The sequence below is a fragment of the Sander lucioperca genome, chromosome 24, assembly GCF_008315115.2.
Source record: "Sander lucioperca isolate FBNREF2018 chromosome 24, SLUC_FBN_1.2, whole genome shotgun sequence".
In the NCBI taxonomy this organism is placed as follows: domain Eukaryota; kingdom Metazoa; phylum Chordata; class Actinopteri; order Perciformes; family Percidae; genus Sander; species Sander lucioperca.
The window spans coordinates 8,552,605-8,577,948 of NC_050196.1; the positions used below are offsets into that span (position 1 = coordinate 8,552,605).

General features: G+C 40.3%; 1 protein-coding gene across 1 annotated transcript in view; it reads right to left on the reverse strand.

Annotated features, from left to right (window-relative positions):
- Positions 1-3,760: 3,760 nt before the first annotated feature.
- Positions 3,761-25,344, reverse strand: part of LOC116044715 (semaphorin-5B-like) — a 33,572-nt gene continuing 11,988 nt past the window's right edge. Inside the window, exons 3-23 of the mRNA XM_031292131.2 lie at positions 23,135-23,323; positions 20,849-20,948; positions 20,629-20,674; positions 19,962-20,024; positions 19,748-19,846; positions 19,059-19,272; positions 18,676-18,961; positions 17,136-17,271; positions 16,166-16,373; positions 15,856-16,063; positions 14,900-15,017; positions 14,326-14,510; positions 13,807-13,950; positions 13,538-13,685; positions 11,345-11,570; positions 9,865-10,086; positions 9,609-9,779; positions 8,052-8,201; positions 7,654-7,689; positions 6,673-6,884; positions 3,761-6,496 (exon numbers count right to left, since the gene is read on the reverse strand). Coding sequence (XP_031147991.1) covers positions 6,335-6,496; positions 6,673-6,884; positions 7,654-7,689; positions 8,052-8,201; positions 9,609-9,779; positions 9,865-10,086; positions 11,345-11,570; positions 13,538-13,685; positions 13,807-13,950; positions 14,326-14,510; positions 14,900-15,017; positions 15,856-16,063; positions 16,166-16,373; positions 17,136-17,271; positions 18,676-18,961; positions 19,059-19,272; positions 19,748-19,846; positions 19,962-20,024; positions 20,629-20,674; positions 20,849-20,948; positions 23,135-23,279 — 3,279 coding nt within the window. The 5' untranslated portion in view covers positions 23,280-23,323 and the 3' untranslated portion in view covers positions 3,761-6,334. The remainder of the gene's footprint in view (positions 6,497-6,672; positions 6,885-7,653; positions 7,690-8,051; positions 8,202-9,608; positions 9,780-9,864; positions 10,087-11,344; positions 11,571-13,537; positions 13,686-13,806; positions 13,951-14,325; positions 14,511-14,899; positions 15,018-15,855; positions 16,064-16,165; positions 16,374-17,135; positions 17,272-18,675; positions 18,962-19,058; positions 19,273-19,747; positions 19,847-19,961; positions 20,025-20,628; positions 20,675-20,848; positions 20,949-23,134; positions 23,324-25,344) is intronic.

Sequence of the window (25,344 nt, forward strand, 5' to 3'; positions counted from 1 at the left end):
GGATTGGGTTAACTGCCCTAAAGAGGTACAATGTAACTAATTTAGACACAGTGAGGATTTGGGATTTTTTTTAGACTGAAACCAGCAACATGGAGTGATTAATGATACACACTTTAGCTACAGTTTAGTGTAACAATAAAAACGTTACCATTTAATGTGGTACAATGGTACAAGTCAGGCGCATGTTTTGCAGTTGGTGTGTCTTGATTATGGTTATGAACATAGACTGTTAATATTAACAGTCTATGGTTATGACCCCTTAAAATGGAAGGGGGAAAAGAGGTTACATATTTTTTTGTAGAAGTCAACCAAAAAGTGAAGTATTTATCTGAGTTTTATTATCTAGTCGCTAATTCACAAGAAAGCAATAGTATCCATGCTTATTTTTGCTTTCCTCATGTGTGCTGTTGTGCTGCATTGTCCTGCATCCCCTTATTGCAAACCCATGGGGCACCACCAGTCATTTCTGCAGAAATCAGTTTCCTTAAGCCAGTTTGAATTTGCATTATGCTTGCCCCCTCTCTTTTACTCTGAGTAGTAGAAGTAGAAGTAGTCTAGTAGGCATAGGCAATTAGGTCATACATGTTTTGAGCTCTTGACACAGGTTATCTATACAACTCTGCAAAATCTTACTCTAATGTTGTCCATAATTTATTTTTAGGTAGGCCTACGTTTTGAATCTTGTTCTTGTTCTTCCTGGTATAGCCTACCAAACATTTCACTGGTGCTTTCCCCTCCCCAGGGTATATATCACAATATGTTCGTCCCCTTTATGCAGTTCTTCCTGTACCACTGGCAGACACACAAATCATAATAGATCCATCTCCATGCTTAATGGTTGCCAATACGTTTTATATTTAAAAGCTTTGTAAAACTGTTGTTGAGAGTTGCCAAATAGTTAAGTCCCCAGCACTTTATCACTTTTCATGCAGAGTATGCTGTGGACAGTGGACTGTGCAAAACCCTCCTTTATATCTTAGAAGCACTTAAAGATGTCTTTATTTTAATAGCTAATGTTAATGTTAGAGTACAGTAATGCAGCATGTTTTTCCTCTCAGAAAACTCCATGTTTCTTTCCCTTTGCCCAGCAGATGGCAGCAGTATCAAAATAAAAGCAACTGAGGATGTTTTGAGAGCCTGTGTGTGTGTGTGTGTGTGTGTGTGTGTGTGTGTGTGTGTGTGTGTGTGTGTGTGTGTGTGTGTGTGTGTGTGTGTGTGTGTGTGTGTGTGTGTGTGTGTGTGTGTTCACTGCTGCAAGTCTAGAAGGGGATGTTGTTCCTTCATGGGCTGCATTGAAGGCCAGTTACTGAATTGGAGCTCACTGCTTTCAACACTTGGAAGTCCATAATCCATTGTGTGTTTCTCTACTTTCAGTTGTTATATTTCAAAAGATGTTGTACACAAGTGTAAGACATCAACCTTGCATGAATTCAGCTACAGACACATTTTACATCTGCCAAATGTAGCCCTGGCTTTTTTTTTTTTTTTTTTTACCCTTCCGGCGGACAAGAATAACCAAGAACACTTTACTGAGGCGAGTTCCTCCATCCATCTCCACTACTCATTCAGACATGTGGGACGTTGAGTGCTCCACATCCGCAGGTTGCTTTTTCTGCACGTTACCTGAGTGTCTCTGCACTAACCTGGCCGACAAAGCAGTTACAGGTAGATGGAAAGCCTCAAAATATCTTTGTCACTATGCTTTAAATAGCCATCTCCTCCTCTTTAACCTATAAACCACTTTGTTGTGACTGTGGATGAATCCCTTTAACCTCATGGTCCAGAGGCACCGATAACAAAAATAAGCAGAAATTTTATTTGTGGCTTGTACAAAAGGGGCATGTGATATACGGAGTCCCAGAAGCTCCAAATGTCATGGTAACAGCTCTATATGTGTCTGAGCACTTTTATATATTGTTCATCAAACAAATTAAACCACTTTGTTTCATAGACTTATGTCTTCACATATTCACAGACACTTTGATCAGACAAATCTTCTAAGAGTGGACGTGGTGGATTAACAAAGTTTAAAGCAGGACTGTGGAAGGATTACGTTTTTCTCTCTTTTTAGCTGTGTATGTATATTGGTACTGCATGGTACAGCCCCCCCCCCAAGTCAAGTGTGAAGGGGAACAAACTTTTGAGGGATTTTCTTGAGTGCATCTTCTATGTTATGTTTAATATTTATGGACTTTTTCTCCATTTTTTTATAGTTGCTAAATGGGAGGGAAATAAGCCATTCAGATGAATAAATAAATAGTGCACGAATGACCCAGTGGTTTTACCAGCAGATTAAACTTTCAGATACCAGAGCAGTGCTGCTCACTGGACTATGAACAATAAACACTGGAGTGCAGTCTGTTCAGAGCAATGCTGTGAGGACTAACTGGTTTGAAATATTTGGCAGTAGATAGGTAGACACTGTTTCTTTTAAATTAAAATGTGACTGTTTTTGTCGTGATTAGGCTGCACTGCTGAACCACCTGCCCAGTGTCAAACAGAAACACAAACAGGATTACAGCCTCGAGTCGACCACGGAAAGCAGGATTTCCAAGAACTGAGCCTTGCGGTGCCTTTTATCTCACAGAAGAATTAATCTCACTGGCAGTAAAATACTGCAGTCAATTAACAGTGAATAAGCAACAATTTAAAGCTCTGAAATCCCACTTAGTTTGGGACCATTAATACAACATCTGTATCACCTCCCGCAGAAATCATCTATATGGAGACATCTATAACACATAATTTGTATGTCTATGTGGGCTCCAAGGCGGGTTATAAGCCAATAAGAGCTAAGTGGAGTCCATGTGGGCACTCATCCTAAGGCCCCTTGTGTCATAGCGACGTGCTGAAGGTAGGGCCCCACATGGGATAGCTGTGAGCTTGTGTGCAAATTTTAATGATAAATGAGCTTCATTGTTATTGCTTTTGATAGTATTCTCTCCAATCCAAGCCCCAACAACTAAATGAATAAATAAATAACTGCACAAGTTACTTTGTTTTTCTGGTTATATTTAAGGACTGTTCAAACTGCCGTTCCCTCCACCTTCTATTGCTTCTATTATTCATCCTGCCTACATGACCTGCCTACATGAAAAATAGAAACATAATCACCATGATAGAGGACAAAATGGTGAACCTGATGACTTACCTGCATGTGTTCTCTCAAGCAACTTCAATTATTAAAGACATGATGGAGGCGGAGGGAGTAAAGTCACTAAAAAGAGCACCTTGTAACACTTGTCTTCCTTCTCGTGCATCAGTCAAACCACTTAAAAGACAACAAAAAAAGTCCACCTCAAACGTCTGACTGGACAAAAAAAGCTATTGGTGATGTACTCTACATCTTTGTGCCCACTTTGTTGGTTCTCAATTGGGAATATTTTCAGTTTTTTCCCCACATCTTTGATAGCTGTTGGAAAGTGCTATCACAGGTATGGTAAGCTTAACTAATTTAGTATAATTATAATGTTTTCATACACTATAAGTAGTCTAGATCCAAAAATCTATGATGCAAACATATATTATATTGATAAGGTAGTGACTGGTTGGGATGTAAAAAAAAGGACTGTAATATTTTTTAAAGATTGCGGTTAAGCTTTTAGCATGGATAACCACAATATTGGCACCAAAATTGATTTATTCATCTTTTTTTTCTTTTCTTTTTTTTTACAGTGTACATTATACAAAAATATAGAGTACCAAAAGATCACAGTGTCCAAAAGGCAGTGTTGAGTCAAATACACATCAATCATATTAAAACAGGAGAAGTGTATTTTGGGAGCAAGTCAAATCCATTTAGGTATCCGTTGACAATGGTTGTTAAATCCAAAACCTTTTCTGTCACAGCACAGATGAGGATGCTCCATTAAAAATGAATATTTCCATTGTCTAGGCCAAATACATATATTTGTACAATTTACACAAACATGTACATTATACAGTATGTATATTCATGTAAGAGTGTCAGTGCATGCAGCCACATGTACGCAAGCACCCAAACGTGAACACATATTATCAGGGCTGTTTGTTTCATGCTACATCACACTGCTATTGGTGAGAAACACCTGAATCCATTTCTTGGTATTTACAATTTAGAAACATAAGATATGCAATACACATTTTACAGCATGAACTAACTTAAATACTGTATAGCCTACTACTATTTCAGCAGTAGAGCTTGCGTAACGGTTTCATTTTACGTCAGTAACTTAAGAATCATTTCCAAGAAGTTTCCTGTAAAGAAGGCATCGCATGCTTTAAATGAAGCGTGTCAATCAAATACATTTCCCTATAATTTGTTCCAAATAACAATGCTCTTTTCCAGGATACTTCTTGGAAATTCTTCTGAAATGACTGACCCCTAAAAGAAGGCATTACTGAATTTGTATCAGGGGAGCATGTAAAAACACTTGCAAGCATAATGCCTTCATAATCCACAGAAATGTGGAAAAAAAACATATTTATACAAGCACCAGTAATGTTACCTTATACACAACACATATAGCCAGGCAGTCATCCACACTCACAATAACCTTCATGTTTTTGGACTGTGAGAGCCAAATTATGTTTTCTCCAAATTTGCACATTATTATTTGTATTTAGAAATTTAAGAATACAAATAGTTATAGTCCACCATGCTTTCCTTAACTGACAAAAACAGTGCATTTTATCAAAAGAAAATCTCAAAGTTTTAACTTATTACATTGCTGCCGGACATTTTCTACATACAAAAGTCTTATAGATGTTTTTCCTGCCTTTGGGCAGCCATTGTTTCCTATTCATTTCAGTACACTATAAAAACAAAATGTAGAGACTTGAAACATGCTTGAGCAAGTTAATCCATCACAGTTATACACATTGTTGAGTTACCTTTTTGTTGCATGGCACTGCAGCTGAAGTTTGCGGCTCATTTATGGTGTGTTCATGCTCTGGTGAGAGGCTCTGAAAAATACAGGTTTATATCTGGTGATTTTTGAACAATAACCTTAATGCAATAACATCCGGAAAATATGAGTGTGACTGACAAAAAAATGCCCTATGTTTACAAAATCAAATCATTTTGTTTCAGGAGATAAAAATACAAACAGTAACACCTGTGAATACACTTCAAATAATTCATACAATCTGCTGACAGAAAAGTCAATCAAGAATTTTAACAATGTACAGTACATAGTGAGGTGTGTCAGAAATGTCCTCGTCAGTGTTGTTTTCAGTTGTGGATTCGGCTGAACATTAACATTAAAGCAAATAAGCTCGAAATCTTTAAGTCTCTTAATTTCTTCGCTTCATTCAAACAAAGTGAAGGATGGCGTGTGGGGATGTTTCTTACAACCCATCATTTGTCTTTACCGATGGCAACCCACACTTATATGTCCAAGCAAAAAATATTATACAGTATTACTGAGTCCTTTAAACCCACCTGCTGAAAATGAGGAAAGGGAAAATCCCCCCAAAATAAAAACCAGTAGATGAGTCTCTTCTCAGTCTGGTAGAAATCCAGGTACATACATTGTCCAGGAAGTCTACCTCAATGCCTGGAGCTCTGGGTCCTACCCTGCTCTCACACTGCCCTGAGCACAAACACAGCACCTCAGGGTGGGTGAAGTAAGAGGAAGGGAGCAGCTGTACTGTAGGTGCTGGTTTGATTTAGAGAACGAAGCATGTGCCTCTGCAGTTGTGTCATTGTGGCTTGCACACAGATGCATCCCACAATTTGGGAGAACAACAAGCCTGCCAGCTGTGAAAATACAGGTATTTGAAAAACTCCTATGTGGAAAACAAAAAAGGACACTCAAGGTGCAGCCATATCAGCACTAAAGTTTATGAATATTTAAGCCTGTGTAACTGATAAAATGCAATGACAAATCCTGCAAGGGCAAGAACACAGTATAACCGTTATATACGGTGCACATGGTGTATGCTATTAACCTTAAATTTCTATGCATGCAGTAGCAACTCATACATGAAAATCTGCACATAATGTAATAACTGTGCATGATGTAAAGGAAACACTGTTTCTGGAAAGAGCTGCTGAACTGAAGTGTAATTTCGAGTCTCTTTTGGCACCATAAACTAAATTCAGATATCTCAACACCTGGGCAAAAAAAAAAAAAAAAAAAAAAACTGTCTACATCTGCCAAGATATCACAAAAGATAAGTGTAATTTGGGTGAAGCCAGCCTGTAAGATCTCATTGACAGATCTACAAATTTGACTGGAACATGAGAATGTTGATCAAATCTTATTGTATTTTTTGAACTAGGCAAAACTTCATGGTGGTGTATGGGTGAGTAAAGAGGGTCGGATTTGTTTTAAGAGCCTGGCCTGGCCTCTCAGCTGTGCATGTAGGTCCTGCAGGGGGAGTCCGGATGGAAGTCGTACTTGCTCAGGCTGGGAGGGTAGTAGGTGGTGGTGAACATATTGCTGGATGGCAGCGGGGAGGGGAAGTGGTTGCACGTCTCGTCGTTCACATGGAGATTGTTCTTGTTTAGCGTCTGTAGTGTGGAGACATAAAGAAAGAATTTGTCCTAAAGGCACAGTATTTGTAAAGGCACAAAAAACAAATCACTTTTCTAAAACGGACTCTCTGAAATTCTCTTCTTTAACTGTCTAATAAAGGTGGCAGTACTTAGGTATAGGTATATATAATGACACAATTGAACCAGCCCACCTTAAACTCCATGGGGATGTACTTCTCATTCTTTGGCGTGGCGTTGTCCTGCTTGTTGTAGGTGAGGTGGTTGGGTGTGCTGGGGTGGATAACTGCTGACTCCGCTGACGGTCGGTTAAGTTGATGGCAGTAGGTGTAGGCCAGTGCTGACAGTAACGCTGCTGCAAAGAAACTGGCTGAGCCCACGGCTACTAACTGGAACAAAGTAAAGGCTGAGAACAGAGGGGTTGGAGGGGGAAAAGGCAAAGAGAGAGGATGAGACAAATGCCAATCCTCCCTTAAGATTTGTATACTTCTTTATACTTGTACTTGTGTACAGTGGAGGTGGAAGTTGTGCACCGATGGTACTTTCAAGAAGTGGGTAAACATTGCAATTCATCCTCTGGGGACCATGAATATCCAGAGCAAATTTCTTTGTAGGCTGGCTTGTAGTTTTCAGAGGTGTCAAATCGAGGGAAAATGTTTCCTGACTTTTATTAGGAACCTAGGACATTAGTTGATTTCTTGATTGATTGATGATTTCTTGCCTTGGACTATAGTCTATGAAGGACATACTGTCATTGGCCCTAATGCCAGTGGGGCAGGAACGGAGGAACATCCATCATACTGGGACTTGATGTCACTATCTGGCTTCTATCTAACTTCATCAAAAGACAAATACCAACCCCAAACTTTTGCCAAATCCCATGTCACATTGGGAAAAAGCCACAAACAAAAGTAATTGTGTTACTAACTGTGTGATACACATCAGTAAAAGAAGAGAGCCAATAACTATGTAATTTTGCAACAATAACTGCTACATATTCAAAGACTGCAATTTAACCAAAGTGATATTGATTTACTGTGGATGCGACAGGAGAGTGAAGGCATAAAACCCGGCAGAACCTATGTGGGAAATTGAGGAGGAGGTTTGTGTGAGCTGGGAACAAAGGATAGTCATTTTGGGAGACAGAATAGAGAGACATCTCTTGTTTCACTCACTTCCACAGCTCTGGTCCTCCTGTCCGGGTAAAATAACTGGAGGGAGTCGGACAGACAGAAATGAAAATGGAGAGACAGAAGGAAAAAAGAACATCAATGTAGTGAAGTGAAATCACGACGGCTCCAGAAGATCAAACAACAAAAATGACAAGGAGTAGTTAATTTCTCTCAAAGGCTTCACTGTTCTCGAGGTAGGCAGAATGCTGACATCTACATTAATTCATCTTTTTAATTTCTACACAGAGTGAACAAGTCAGCATTTACTGTGTCTGATTAAACTTTTGAATAACACAAACTGGATTTTTCCAGCTTATATCAGCAACAATCAACAGCAAATGTATGCATACTGTATGCATCAAATTTGTTCCAGCAATTTATTAACAAAAGCATGTGCTTACCTGGAACCTCGTGGGGCTGGCAAGGCCTGGACTGGGTGACGTTACCCTGGCAGAGACTGGCTTCAGCCTCCCGGTCTTCAACACAGCGACGAGTGCGATGCTGCAGACCCTCGTCATCACAGTCCCCCCAATCTGTCCATTCACCCCAATCTGATGAAGAGTGGACAGAAATAATACAAGTTTGAGATTGAAACAATACAAGGGCACAAGAACAATTAGTTTACACTTGTGAAAAAAAAAATATTGATTATATTGTGTTATCTGCCATTGCTTTTGGCTGAGTTAGAAAAGTTTTCATGTTGTTAAATGTAACATGCAGTAAACGCTGATGTTTTGGGATCTGCTTCTGCGTCCTTATGTTCTCGTTTAATTTCCTGTGATATAGATGCAGCATATATTATATATTCAAAAGAAAGCCCCCAAATAAAAAAAGGCATTTAACTAGAATGTCATTTTTAATGTAACCATGTCTGCTGTCTATGAAAGCACTCAGGAACTGCAGTAGGTGGTTTTTCAAACTTCCATAAAAGTGGTTCATGAAATATCTTGAAATGAACACTGAGATTTAGTAGTCACTAGAAGTCCATATACTGTATCTCCTGTGGAACTGAGTGACCACAGAAACTGTACGGAAATTCACCAAGTGTGCAGGTTGAGAAATGTTGCAGTCAATGTTGCAATGGTCATCATCATCAAGAGCCAGTCACAGTTCAGTGTGCGTGTGCGCCTACTGGGGTTCCTTTGTTTATTGAACAAAAGCTTAAAATAGATGAGAAGTTGGTAACACCAATTTGCTTTCCATGTCTCTACTTTGTTTTTTTGAAAGATGAAATGAATAAAAGGCACATGCCAATGGTAGAATTTGAGGCTACAGGTTTTTTTTTCTGACTTTCATCCAATGCATGCTGGGATAGGCTCCAACAACCTCAACTCAAATATTGATTCGCCACTTGCTGTGTGGGAGAGATTACATATCAGTGTCCAGACAAACAGCATTATTTAATCGAGGGAGACAGGGTGAATCTAGGGAGTGTATTTACGGTGTAACAATTATGATAAATGACAATTAACTTGCATAGCACTTTTGGAAACAAAGTACAAATCAAAACAGCAGAAAATGAAAAAAGAAATGGCAATTAAAATAACCAGTATACAAAATCATGATTCATGTTGTCCACACAACTATCAATAGTAATAGAAGAAGAAGAAGAAGAAGAAGAAGAAGAAGAAGAAGGTCTGACATCATGTTGTCTGAGCTCATTACTATTCATGAGCTCGCCCAGTTGCGCTGGGTAAAGGATGCTGATAGCCAGGCTCTCATTGGCTAGCTGTTAGCCAATCAGAGTCAAGCAGCTTAGCTCGTTGAATATTAATGAGAACTGGCACAAATCGAGCTGAGTCTTCCTGCAGGGTTTCTATACCACGCTAGAATGGCTTGAAACAAGGTAACCAAGGCATTTTTTCAACAAAAAAAGTCCATGGTAGAACTTCAGACATTACCACAAAGTAATGAAATACGTGTGGCAGGGCACCTTTAACAGCCATACGCAGATTTACCTTCACAGGCATGTGTATTACAGAGCGCCTCTTCAGTGTGCAGGCCTATACAGATGTCTCCTCCACTGGCAGGGGGTGGGTTGCTGCACGTCCGAGTCCGCTGGTAGTGTCCGCCCCCACAGCTGGCCGAGCACTGGGACCAGGAGGACCAGCAAGACCAGGCTCCACTCACTGAAAGACGCACACATAATAAACTTTATTTATGCAATGTATTCTGCTATTGTGACTACACTGACAGCCAGAAGCTCCCTTTTACCTGGGCACGGTCGAGTGTTGCAATCCTGATACTCCACCGGGGATCCTACGCAGGCGTTGGGGTTCGTCCTACCCTCTGCTGTTGAGCAGCTACGTTTCCGGGTTCGGAAGCCTCTGGAACACTGCTGAGAACAGCTGGACCATGTTTCCCACGAATCCCAGCGCACACCTTGGGGCTGGGACAGAGTTCGCCCACTAGTCTTCACCAAGTCTTCAACCAGAGCTGGAAATACACAGAACACTTTTTTTATCTATATATTAATATATAATTATTTTGGGCTTTTTATTTTGTTAGATAGTGATAGTATAAAAAGGAAAGGGAAGAAAGCGAATGGATGACACGCAGCAAATAATAGAATCCAAATGCTTTTTAAATGCACCATAAATAGTGATTTTTTTAAATCCTTTTGACATGATAAGCAATGCACTGGAGCAGTAAGAAGGAGAAAAGAAAGACTAAAACAACATTCATTAAAAAAATAAAAAAAAACTTTCACTCAAACAATTGAGTGGAAGTTGATCCCAACATCTTTTGAGCCACCCTGCTGAATGAGTGAATTGTTCAGAAAATCTAAACTTTTAAATTTTCAATGAGTTCAAACATGAACCGAAACATTTTATCTTTTTATTGCCAAACTCAGCAGACAGACAGCCTGTTATGAAACATTAATTAGTGTGGTGTAATCTGGGCCATGATGAAACATGAACTACTTTTCCGTTACACCCGCCACACACACATAGGCATCCACAATCACAATCAATCAAATGATTTACATATGAATGGGGAGTACTTCCTGAGGCTTTCATAGGGGACAGCAGAAATATTTTAGGACAAGAGCAGCGACAAAACCTGAGATAAATTTCCACCTTGTCAGCTTTAGCTATTTTGGAGTAAATAACTAAACTGACACAATTTTATATCTTTTGTAGGATTGCATGAAAGGAAAGAAAGGAAGAGCCATGGACGTGCTTCCCCATGATGGTTCAGTGATGTTGTCAATCTGCTGATTGGTGTCTGCATACAGTTTGGCCACATCCTGCTTTTGATGAGACCAGCTGTGTTTACTGGGGCAAACTGGGAGCTCCGCCACCAGCAGTACTCTTTAAAGCCCAATCAGATGCAGTTCTATTCAGCAGGTTTTACAGATACAGTATACTGTATTAGAATGATCTGTAGAGTTAGACCAGGCTTCATTTTTTTTAGATTGGTATATTCCAAATATAAAGACTAATTTAAACGTAAAATGTGCCATTTTATCCCCAGGTTAAGGTGGCATCTGGCTATGCAGTCTAGCAGGTAATGACCACACCAGCTGTGTTTCCATGAATGTTCCAAGAACACCTGCTGGCAACTGACAAAAAGAGGGAAACATGGCCACATTTGTGATTTGTGAATAAAACTGCAGAGCAAGAAGTGAGAGGGTGAATATTGTTGAGATGATGTTTCCATTACATGTCCCCTGTCCATTCCCAGTACTCACAGTCAGTCTGGCAGGCTCCAGACCCATCATTGGGACAGAACCGGGTCTCCATCTTCTTCTTGCCCAGCTGGAGCTGCTGGGGGTCGGGGAGAAGCGCCCGGCAGGTGTACCTGAATCTCTGCTCTTGCCTTGACCCATCTTGACTGACGTTGACTGGCATCCAGGGGGTCCAGGGGGTGTTGCGCCGCACTTCAGGGCAGGCCTCCAGATTACAGGCCTTATACTCCTGGAAAACAGGATGGAGGAAGCTTATCACCATTAATGTAATAATAATTCATTTTATTTATATAGCGCTTTTTACAACACTTAAAGACACGAAAAAAAAGAAGAAAAAAAATCATACATTAAAAATCCACACACATTAATCGAACATTAAAAGCAGCTCTGAAATGGTGAGTTATGACTTGTGATTTGAACATGGACAGACTGGTGCAGTCGCGGGGTGTTTGGGGAGACAGTTCCAGAGGGAGGGGGCATCTATGGAGAAGGCGCTGTCACCCCAGGTCCGGCACTTAGTCCTGAGTGGTGGAGACATGAGGTTAGCATCCCAGGAGCGAAGGCTGCGGAAAGGAGTGTGGTGCTGGAGCAGGTCGGTGAGACAGGAGGGGGCCTGGTTATGTAGGGCTTTTTGAGTGAGCAGAAGGACTTTAAACTGTATCCGTTGTGGGATAGGAGGCCAGTTGAGGTTCTGGAGGAGAGGAGTGATGTTGTCACAGGAGTGTGAATCGGTGAGCAGAAGAGCAGCAGAGTTCTGATTGTACTTTAGATGATGTACCGCAAAGACTGCTATTGCAGTAGTCAATTGTGGATGTGATGAAGGCAATGATCAAGGTTTAGGCAGCAGAGAAGAAGAGTGATGGGTGGAGACGAGCTATGTTCTTTAGGTGGATGTGTGGAGTAACCGATGGTGGGGCAGATGTTGTGAGTGGTTTTGGTGAGGGATTTGGGACCGATGATGATGTCTGATTTGTCACAGTTAAGTTTGAGGAAGTTGGTTTGCATCCATGATTTAATTTCACTGAGTAGATAAAATCTAGCTACTTCTGTCTGTTCTACTACAGGTTTTATATATATATATATATATATATATATATATATATATATATATATATATATATATATATATATATATAGGAGGATCCCACTGTTTCAGTAATTCATTATAAACAACTTTCAGAGACACACTGCTGCTTTAATACATACTGCTAAAAACACAAATATTTCAGTTATTTTTGGAGGGACTTTACTATGCTGCTAATTAACGTGTTTGATGGGACTACTTAAACTCTTCTGGTGGCTGTGAAGAGGCATGAAAGGCTTCACCTCGGTGCAGACACACAATGACTTCTTCTGGATTGGGTTCCAAGAAACACATTTGGCATTGTTCATGGGCGGAAAGCCAGTGAGGGATCCTGTTCTTTTTGCAGCACTAGAAACTACTACTTGTTGATCAGGCCTCCTGTGAGGAAGGAGGTGGATTATTGAAAGGGACAATGCAAACCTCTATGTGTGTTAGCCCCTCTCTGTGAAGCTTCTTACCAGCAGGTAAAAAGAAGCAGCTGCCCCACAGGCCAACAAATGGCACAAAAGACTTGGTCATAAAAATTAGGAAGAGAAAACAGTCAGAAAGAAAAAAAACATAAGCTTCTAACATCTAGCTGGTTACAAATTACTGAGCACAGTCATGCTCTCAAGGGGATTAATCTTTGATTTTAATAACCCAATAATCCGTGCTCTAGCAAGTAAAGCCTTAAGCATCTATTATTCCAAATATAACTTAAATAATTTATTATCTGCAGAAAAACATAACTGTGTGCGTGAAATAAAAGTGACTAAACTATTTTATCCTGTTATGACTTTTTGGAGTCTGTATGATTTTGTGGTCAATCAGAAACAACAGGGAATATTTAACCATAGTCATCTTACAGAATATACTGAAATATTTACTGTATATACACTGTAAACCGTAAACCATATCAGTGCAGGTTTAGTAGAATGAGATTAAGCCAAAAAGAAGAGATGCATGTAGCACAGTTTGATGTTCTTGGCCAGACAAGCAAATACCAAACATTTTGGGGTGAAACATTTAATTAATATAGAATCCAACACCAGAACGTCTACTTTTGTAAATTACTTTTTAGTGTGGTTCTAAACACCTTAACCTAATTTCTTGAATAATCAAGCACTACATACCATGGAACATCCAGGACAGCTATTGCCATTCTCACAGGATCTGGTCCTGGAGTGGACCCCCCCTCCACATTCAGCACTGCAGTGTGCCCAGGGGCCCCACCCTGTCCACAACACAGGCAGGGGACAGGGCTTTTTCTCATTGCACAGCCTGGAAACACAGAGACGCTAAAGTCATTCCTATCCAAAGTGATAATATGTATGTTCCTATCATAGATGACAACATTTCTACCTCCTGGTGCAGAAACTGAAGCAAACGTATTCTTTCTCACCTCTCCTCTCGACCCTGGCCAACACAGATTCGACCACCGTGGCGAGGCGAGGGGTTGTTGCAGGATCGCTGCCTCACTTCAAATCCAATACCACAACTGCTGCTGCACTGGCCCCATGAAGACCAGGGAGTCCAGCCGCCATTCCTGAGGAACAGAATCAGGAATTAATTTGTGATTCATGCCACACAAAAGCTCCACTCTCATAAATCTTGTTTCCAGTTCCAACAGCAGTTGTTAGCAACAACAACTCAAGATTAAGAGCCACGTTATTTAACAATTAACTCATTCACATCACAGGCAACGCAACGAGCTTCACTGTCTTTCCAACTTGTCCACTTTTAAACACTTAATAAGTCCATTATGAACTGATGAGGAGTAAAGTTGTATTGATTTAACTATTTAACTATCAGATGCATTAGGATAGCTTTGCCCTGTTATGAAGACAGCAGTTGAGTGGAACTGATCTGTAAAGTAATGAAGATTACTCGTTGTTAGAATATCTGCATAAAGAGACTGTACCTGGAACAGTTTGCCACCTGGATAGTTGCGCCTTTACATTCAACCCCACCACATTGGGCTAAAGGTCCGTCACAAGAGCGGGACCTACACACACAGCTGCTGATGGAGCCCTCGCCGTCATCGTGGTTACAAGGTTGCCATGGAGCCCAAGGACCAAAACCGCCATCCTGTGTCAGGTTCCTCACCTTCAGAGAGGATTTAAGGGGATTAAAGTCCACGTCATATGCACGTGAATAAGTCACATTTGCAAAATGCACCAAATTGGTCTAAACCTACAGCTTAATGTGCTGTAATTGTTAAATATTACCATAATATATTTACCTAATATACAGCTGTGTACAAATGATAATGAATTTAATGTGAAATCCATTATAGATTCTAAGACTGCTGACAATAAAGTGTTTTACCATTGTCTATAACCTCATGGAAATCAAAGAGGAAGAAATGCTTTTTAGACATTTCTCATTAACTTATATATACATATATATATATATATATATATATATAAATATATACAGTAAATAAATACACCAGACTAACTCTGTGTGTGTGTGTGTGTGTGTGTGTGGCTTACTGGGCACTCAGTAATGTTTTGAGTCCACTGGTTCATGTTGGAGCTCTCCTCGATGGTGGTGCAGCGCTTCTGTTTGTGATCCCAGCCGCAGTAAGGGTCCCGAGCTTCCATGCAATGACTAATATGAGTGCAGACAACTAGTCAGTAATTGTTTCAGTTGCAGAATTATCAAGTTTCTCTGCAATACAGTCTTGTTTGCTAAATGAAAAAAAAAAAACTCTAGTAGTCTGCACATTTCCACAGTGTACAGTCAGCAGGATGTTTTAAGATAATAATTGTTTTCTCTGTATTAAAGGACTTGTATTGTGTTTCAAGAGCTGCTGGAGGGACTGATACTGAGACATCATACAATATTTTGTAAGGTTGTCAACATATTCTGGTTGCGTCAACAAAGTCCTTAAATACCTGCTTATGTAATGTCTGCTCTAAATCCTGCCAAAATTATGGACTGACAGTTTTTTTTTACAAGGAAAGTAAACTGGGCTCTTAACATAATCATCTTTGTCAGCGTTTATCGCAGGCCTTTCAGACTTGGCCACCCACACGCGTTTGTCTCTTTAATGGCACGAAGTTCATCAATCTTTTGAAGTATTTTCAACTTGAGTTAGTACATTTACACACTCGCCACTACCAGTAGCAGCAACGAACCCACAAAGTGAGCCGGCTCCCAGATTTAAACAACTGCAACTTTTACTAAATGATCCACTGCAGACACTGGATTTGCATTTGTTTTATACTTTAAATATTTTGATTAAATCATATCTATGTTGTTATATCTGCCATTTTTTGTTAATCCTATGTCACTAGTTTCCTTCTATTCTGATCAATTATCAAATGAGACTAAAAGTCTATAAATCAGCTTCTCATTATCTGAAAGCAACTTATTTTTCAGAAAAACGCTCTGGAAGCTGACATCATATTTGATGCTGCAGTTTTGATGGTCTATTGGATCATACCGTTCAGTTGGATGGCTGAAGCAGCGCTCCAATGGGATCTTCACCAGCCTGTCATCAAGCCCAACAATCAAAGATCTGTCACTGTGGAGGATTTGGAGGCTCTTGATTGGTCCGATATGCCCTTGAGGGAGGAGCCTGAGCTCCTCCAGGTAGCAGCCTTGAAGGCTTTTATTGGTTGTGGAGAGAGCCTTTAGGATGGTGCCGTATTCTGATTGGACAAGATGAACAAGGAGAGAGGTTCTGGGATGAAAATGATCTACAGCACTACAATTTTTTTGTTGTTGCCCCAGCTCTCTGCCCTCTCGCTCACCGGTGCCGATGTACATGACATGGTAGAGGGTGTCTCGGCCCTGCACGATGTCCACCACCAGCTTGGAGAAGCGCAGGTTGTCCTGGGTGAGCAGAGGGTTGATGGTGATCGGCTGGACCACATCATTCATGAGGACGAGTCGCTGGGCATCCTGGAGGCTGCGCTCTGTCAGGTTCCCACCGGGGCCTCCCTCCTCCAGTGTGCCACACTGAGGGATTAGTGTTGCGTGTTAAGAACGTAGGTTGGTGGCTGATGTTTCTGAGTCTGCAGCAGATGTCTTTTCTTATCAACAAAACACTCGGCTGCTAATTTTAGTATGTCTTCAACCTGAGGGCACGAGCTAGAAACAGACCTGTGTAATGGTGGTTATTTGAATTGTCAAACGCTGGTGTAACTGAGAACATTAATGGTTACATTCGAATAAGGTGTGTCAGTATGAGGTCCTTTGTTTTGCAACAGAGCCTTCATGAATGTTTATAGTTTCAGGTCCTTTTCTGTTTTTTACTGAAAGACAAAGTTTTTTCCAAGAGAAATATCAGTAAGAGCTGCAGAAGGCCATTACTGACAGCACAAATATACGTTAAATAAATGCAAATTTTGAAATTTAAAAATAACAAAACAATTACATATGAAATGCAGAGATTACATAAACTGAAATGTCACTACAAGGTCCCTGCAGCTCAATTTGGTTCGCATTTTGTATGTGTTGGGAAACTTGCCAAGCACTTATTGTTGGAATTATATTTGAGGGAGCTGAGCGAGAATTTTCTTTGTGCTATACTGCAATAAGCTATCTTTATCCTCAGCACACCAAGATGAAATGAGTACCAGTCTTTTAAAAAATGCCTTGAAGGGAAGGCTGGAAAATTATGAAAGGACAAAACTTTCTGTTTTTCACATTTTTTAACACTATGTTGTCACATAAAAAGAACATCTATGTCCATCCAGTTTGTTTAAATATGTGAGTTACCTGAAAATTGGGTATGGGGTTTGGGGTGGAAAGCCAGGCAGTGCGGGGGTTCTCCTGGTAGCGAAAGGGTCCATTGAAGGCCTGGGTGATGGAGCTCAGATTGTAGGCACAGACAGCAGAAGCTGATATACTGTTCCTAAAAAAGGGGAGGATGTGATCACTATCAGAACTCAGGAAGTCAGTGAGAAAGAAAGCAAGATTGAAAGAAAGAGAATGGCTTATAATCTCAGTTATCAATAGGGTATAACAAAGATGGAGATAAAATACACGTTGACATACAAAACATAAAAAACAACCTGAGTGCGATTGCGACTTACTTGTACTTTACTTGAGTATTTTATCTTTTGCTCCATACTTCCACTCCACAATATCTCAGAGGGAAACACTGTACTAATTACTGTACGTTCTACATAAAAAAACACATGATCAACTTATAAATATATGATGATATATGACGCCTTGTTAAAGAATAAACTACACAACAGTAGGCTGTATAAAGCAGTTAGAATTAGCTCAGTCTCAATCAGCTAAAACATTAAAATGCTGCTTACACATGAATGCATCATGCATTCTAGTCCAGTTAAATAACATATAATAACTAAACATTTTGAAATGGGCCACTCTGTATACAAAGTATTTGTTCAAATTACTTATATAATTATGTTGAAGTAATATTGTGAAAGTGGGTCTTTCTCCAGGATTTTTACATGGTATTACTGCTTTTACATAAATGAACACTGATGGAAAGTTAACAGACTTACAGGTTAAAAAAAAAAACAAGAACCAAGGGAAATTGTGAAATGATAACAAAATGAAAGAATTACTTTACAAAGACAGATTTACATGCAGACCTTCAGGAATTTCCAATAACTGTCTTTTAATTTATTGTAGCTAATGAAAATTTAGACACACGCCACTTGGAGTGACCAGAGTTCTTTTATGGTTTGATATAGTCTTGTATGAGATTGATACTTGGAGTCTGAACTGGTCCTAGAAGCAAGTTCTAGCACTAAAATGATCAGATATGTATGTATTAGTGTAGTATTATTACACTGGGCCTGGAGAGTTTCCATTATTTTTTCAAGGATGCCACCCCTTGCATGAATAAAGTACTTTTTTGAAACACAGTTATAATACTGGTTGTCGGTATCTTCAGTAAAGCGTATCAGCAGCATAAGCTTTAAACACCTGTAACACCCACACAGGTGATTTCAGTTATTCTGGCTGATTACATCTCTGCTCAGGTTGAATGTGGGTCTGAATGTGGGTTGAATGAGCCAATGTGGTGCTTAGATGGGATTTTTTAGGTCACAAATCTTTTCTACCAATAACAATGATAAAGCTGTCATTTGTCCTGCCCTAACAGGTGTAACGAAGCTAACAAGAGGCTCAGGGAGATGTCAATCAATCAGTCTAGACACACCCACACAGTCCTGGGAAGAGGTCCAATCAGCCACATTAACTGAAAACACCTGTGTGGATGTTCAGGGCCTTTAAACTCCAGTCTACATAGAGAGTGTAATTAATGAACATTACTCACACATTAGTGGTAAAGATACCATAGATCAGGTCCTGCTCTGGTAAGTAAAAGGTGCTCTGCAGCTCGTTGTAGTAAAAGGGGATTTCTCCTGAGCGTGAGCAGTTGAGTCGGGCCTTCATGAAGGTGGTCCAGGTGTCCTCCAAAAGGAAACGTCCACCCATATCGTTCTTACAGACCCGGGCCACGCGTGAGAAAACTATCTTCCCACAGTCGTTTTCAACTGCGGTTTCTCTCAGGAAGAAGTAGGCAAACCGACCAATCTCATAAACAGACACAAAATTAGGCTCTGAAAGACACATGAGGAGGAGAGAAAAGATATGGAAGATATGATACCCACAAACAGAGACATGCGACAGGACAAGTCAGTGTGGTGCTTTGCTCACCGTTGAGCCATTTGGAGTTGTACTGGGCAGTGCGCAGTGGCAGCATGTTGCCCAGGCTCCTGTAGATGACGGGGTCACGTCCTGAGAAGTCAATCACCGTAGCAGCATACAACTCGCCCCTCTCTGTTACCATGGCGGTGGAGTTGTGGCGCGGGTCATAGGGACATCTGGCAACACCGTTCACTGTGTCCAACACCTGACTGATGTTACCAATCTGACAGGAAGTGTAAACAGGTGTAAACACAAGTGAATTCACAACAAATAATGAACAGAGAATCTGCTGCTTCTGTTTTAGTATTCAGTTTGCACTGCGGGTTGCAAACTACATTTTTAACAAATAATGACATTCATTAACTTAACTTTTGTGATGGTGAAGGGTGGATTATTTATATTACTACTTTTCAGGATCATGAAGACAACAAAGCCAATTATTTATGAGCATCCTTTTTAGGGCTGAAACGATGAGACGACTAATCAATTATTTCAGAAAGTTATTAATACATAAAGATATTTATCGAGCACAAATGCTGCACAAATTAACTTGCAGAGGCTTCAAATTTTCTTGAGATTCTGTGGTGATTGGGTTATAAGTAGTATTCCTTTTGATTCATTTTGATGGTGGATAATCCCCATGGCTCAAACCGGATCTAGCTGGTAACTTGCTTCATCACATCTCATGATATACCAACCTGCCTGGTTATGCAGACTGGGGTGAAAGCATTGGTCCCGCACGTGAAGAGCGTCGTTCCACTTATCAACAAAACCCGGATGTAGTTTTGACACTCCTCCTGCAGACAAACACTCAGTTTGGTTGGTCATTAATAAAACGTAAACAGTCATTTTAGTTGATCACATTATGCATAAAGTGAACAAAGACTTCTGTATTATGATGCGACACACTACCTCAGACTTCCCCTTGCTCTGACATGAGCGCTTTGTGTCTTCATCGGGTGCCCATTCTGTCGCCTGGCGAACACAAAAAAGAAATATTTTGGTTTCTTTACAACTAAATTAACATTAACAGCATCTCAGCACCGACAGGAGTTTAGGTAGCTGCATTTCATGCAACAGTAAATCAGAAAACACACATAGAACATTTGTGCAAAATTTAAAGGAATAGTTAAATAGAGAAAAAAAAGCTTATTTGCTTTGTTGCTGAGAGTAAGATGAGAATACACTAATTAACATCCAATAGTGTGTTTAATCTGTAAAAAACAAAGTGTTAACTGCAAGAAGTCACTGCTTCCAGCGAAAAAACAGTCTAGCACACAACCCATCACAAAACCACACTTACACTTTGGATGTAACATTCATTATGAGGCAGCTTTGGCTCCCTGCTTCCAGTCTTTATGCAAAGCTAAGCTAACCAGCTGCTGGCTCCAGCTACATATTTAATGTAGACATTGATCTTCCCATCTAACTCTCAGCAAGTCAGCAAATATGCAAACTTCCCAAAATGCCGACCTATTCCTTTAGGCTAAAAATATGTTAATGTATTTATATGGGAGACAAAAACAAGTAAAAGCAGATTTCTTTTTCAATCGTACATTCACTTTAAAAATGTCATTACCTGTATGAGCGAGGCGTTGCTTAACGTCAGTCTGAAGAGAAAGTTTCTATAAAAGAGATTTTTCATGTTAAGAGGAAGAGTAGCAGAAGCACACACACTGCAGAGGGTTTAATACGCTAGTAATGATTTAATTCCTACAACATTGTATATTGGCAACATACAGTATGTTGACTTAATGCTGTTTGAATGTTGTCTGCTTTGAGAGTTAGTTATTTGTCACCTTGCTCCCACAATGAGCTGGTTTCTGCTCAGGTCTAGTGCCAGCTGGGAGAAATCCTTCACTCCTGGATGAGAGAACTCTGACATCCCTGGCCTCAACGCTGGAGAGAGAAAGAACAACAGGATGAAGCGACATGTAAGAGGGAAAAAGTAGCACAGAGCCATTATATGAAGTGCGTGGGAACCGTTCTCCACCAAATGGTACCTAGCTCCCAGCCTCAGATAAGCCCTCAGTGTTCTTACTGATGTGTCACATTTCTCTCCAGTGAATCAACTGATCCCGCAGTCTGACAGCTCCACAACCTCCCATGAGCCTTTCAACCTGACGCCAGAATGGAGGCTCAGGCCAAGGCTTCAAAACTTTACAAACCAAGGATGCAGATTTGAATTAAAAAAATTAGGGGGGGGGGGCAGAACATAATTAAAATTGAAAACATCTGACGGGCAAACCCAATTTACAACAATTTCTGGGTAAATAGACATATTGATATTTGTTCAGTCGCAGTTCCTCTTACCTAATGAGCCCTTTGTTCTAAAAACAAAATGAAGGCTGGAATGACTTTTTTTTATTTGATTTTAATCAAATTCAAAATTTTAATTGTAATATTAGTAAAAGCAATGCCCTTAGTTTGAGTCTCTTATTTTATTGTGGTACATTTTATTTGGTTTCATTATCTGTACTTTTATTTTCCTGGCTTTATTTAATTGCACTGTTGAAATGAAATCTTTTTACCTTGTGAAGCACGTAGTAAAAAAAAAAGGTTTCTTATTATAATAGATTGAATGAAATGGGTCTTGATTTAAAACCTCTAGCCAGGCAGGATGACAGCTAACCAAACCTGAACAATAAACAAGCTACTGGCTGTTTTACATCATCTGTGAGTAGTGTGAACAAACCACATAGAGTGCAACAAATGAATCCTTCTCACAGTGTTTCAGAGCAAATTGCTGGTGTCTAAATTAATGCTGGTTCCTTTTATTGAATGGCCTAGCTTCTGGGACAAATGTATCCAAAACAATAACATCCTGGTTTGCCAGTCGGACACTTTGAGCTGAATGGAAGCTGACATCCTGTCAAAATAATATCATCAAAGGCCATTCACGGTTGTTAAGACAGCTGAAGAAGAACATTTAATGAGGCCATACTGTAGACATTTCAAACACTTATTCATTTCATATAAACCTTTGTGTTAAAATGTCCAAGAATAGTTTCATAATATTAACAACTATAACTTTCAATATTGAGCCTTAAAGCACAAGATAAACCCAACTAACTCTTTAATGCAGATTAAAACACCACCTGAGAGCTTTTAACACTGCCACACTCTTATTATATCTCAAATAAACTCCAGCCTCATGCTTTGCAATACTTCTTTATTCATTTCATGTAAAACATGAAGCAACATCTTGAAAGCAACTACTTTATCAAGATGGTTATTTCAAACAAAAGTGAACCAAAATTCTTGCCTGGTCTCTGTTCCACTTTGAACAGCGTTCAGAGAGTAACAATACAACATGAACACAAACCATCACTTCATTGGAAATCTACCTGTAACCACATTGTTCCTGCATTTTGGCAAATATTGAACAGTTTTACAACATAACGTAGAGCATTAAGGACTGCGAGAGCTGGAAGATAATGAGAGACTTTCATCTACAGGAGTCTTCCATACATCAAACGCTATCAGCACTTGTAGCAGCGCTAATTAAATTGGTTCTTTTCCCGGTTATGTTGACTGGTGTTTTTAATGTGTATATACTATACGTAACAATACAATATATATGAAGTTGTCATAAAGTTTTTATGATCCAATCAAACCTTTCATGAGCTCATTTTTATCTTCAAATCACAAATGTCTGCATGAGGTTCAATAAATCAGATAGAAACAAGATCTCTCCTGTTTTCCATGACATTGTTTAACGAGCTGATTATTTCAAATGATGCTGCAACTAAAATATATACATATTGTACAGTTGGGTTAGGATAAATCAGCTTCCAGACCAACAAAGCAAGAATCAGCTAGTTTCAGCATCTGTTGCTCCAACACAAAGCTAGTTGAAGATTACGGTATAACCAAAGATTGTCTTTTAATCCGATAACTGCAGTGGATGTCAAGCCACATTAACGCCTTATAAACGTAGACATGAGTTCCCACCTTTCATAAATCCATAGTAGGCTGTGTGAACCAATCAGGAATGAGACTTTTGACTTAGTGACCAGAAGTTGAGAGACAGATGTGGACATGTCTCTAATAACTGAAAGTAAAGCTTGTACTGATGCGCTCACCTTGGTAAGAGACAACAGGATGTTCCTTTCTAAGACACTCTGCTGGTTTGATGTGAGGCTGCTGGGACAGACACACAGACGAACAGATGACCAGCATGAGGCCACAGGCGGAGAGGGCCCACGCCCCCAACCCTGACGTAACCATAGTTACAACCACATCCAGTCTTCTATCAGGTCCTCAGGAAACACCTGTTGGAATGGAGGAAAATGTAAGCACATGACCTGCAAGAATCAAACACCAAGGACGAAAACAAATCGGTCTAGTGAACGATATTTACAATCTAAACTTTCTCTCTGTATTAGATTTTGAAAATCCATAAACATTAAACAGTACTTGACACTTCTGCACACCCTGACTTGCTCTGTGTGTGCCTGTCCATCCATCTAAATTAGTTTTGCCAGTCCCCCCCAGCCCAGCGGCCCTTCTGCTGGCTCTGTCTGTCTGCTCTGGGTGTCCAGCCCCTCAGTGTCGGCAGGACTTGGTCATGGCTAATTCATCTCAAAAGGCCAGAGCCGCCAAACTCTCTAATGCCGACTCTCAAACCAAGGGTGCCATCAACAGAGATCTTTATGACTGAGGAGACCTTTTCAAAGACGAGCCTGGGCCCAGCGCCAAACAGGGGGTGTGAACTTTTAACTGTGAGCCACATGAAGGGTCTTTGTGTCAACATCAAAATCCATTTATGTACATCAAGTCTGCTCAAAGATGATGATCTGATGATGTTGACCAGATGCCCAGGGGTCATAGCAAAGGCCCTTTTACATAGAGTGTCACAAAATGGCACAGAAATGCTAAAAGAATTAGCTGATCATTTAGGCTGTATGCTATGTGTGCACAAATGCCAGCACCTGTGGACCTTTGTGGACTTGTACGACTTACTTCTCAACATTTGGCCATGATGTCAAACAACCTGCAGTGAAGAAAGCAGTCTGAAAACTTCCCTCGGGGGTGCCAAATAACTCCAAAAATAAGGACAACAGGTAAAATACAGCAAATGGAGCTTTTTTTTCTCAGCACTGTGTGAACATACGGACATCCAGGTCAAAAGGACAATGCCAACTTCACAGTTATTTTAAGTATGAGATGCACACAGCTGGATTTGTGGAAAGTGTAAAGAAACACATTTTTACATTTTAAAACCAAATCAGACATCAAAATATTAAAGCAGATTAAATTTCCTGTTTTAAGTTTAAAGGGGAACTTTTGCAAAGATTAAAGTCTGTTTACTTTTAGGTGTTGGGGAGTACTGCATATGTAAAAAAAAGACTCAAGTGATGTCACTTGAGTCAGTGTTGGAGATGAAGACTACAAGTTTGAAAATGGGGGGAGGGTGTAGAGTTAGAAAGTGAGTTTACCAGACTTATGTAGCACTCTTATTGAGATTAGCGGGTCGTGGCTACATTAGTTGCTACTATCTTAACACACAGGGGCGTCTGCCCAAGCCCGAGCCCAAACCAGACCGATATTTTCCGCCGCTATCCTCGGGCCGGGCCGGGCCGGGTCCTTGATCAAGCATTTGTGTTTTTTTAATCATTACTTTATTAGCCTTATTCAGTGGGGAGAAAGCTATGCCTCTCCAGCTTCTCCCGCTCTGGGTGTATGTCCTGCACTGACTTGAGTGTGAGGTAAACTGTGCTACATCGTGTCTCCCCCGTCTGCAGCACTGTTCACGGCCAGTGTGTCAGCATGCAGACCGTGGCGAAGGACAGTATTAATTAGGTGATCGAGGCAAGAAAGTCTCCTATATGGTTCCAGGGCTTTGATTATGTTGCTGCTTTGATCTGTTACCCACACTATTCGGCTGAGGGAGCTAGGGTCAAGTTTTTTTTACGTTTCTTCATTCAGATCCATTTGCGATCCGTTCCGTTCTGAATAAACAAACAGCGTAGTTTACATGCTTCGTCCTTGTTGCATTACCTGTATTCATTAAGATAATTCTAAACAGATTTCTGTAGTTCAAACAACTCGGAATTGTAGTTGAGCACGTCAGTTATAACGGCACACGTATTAAAAAATTATCGGGTTTAAATCGGGCTCGGGCTCATAATTACAGTTAATGTGTCAGGCCGGGCTGGGCCGGGCCGGGCTTGGACGCAACGTGCATGGGCTCGGGTAGGGTCGGGCTTGATTTTTTGGGCCCGATCTAAGCTCTACTGAGTACCTAGGGCCCTCATGTGAGGAGGGCCCAAAAAGATGCTAGAATGAATAG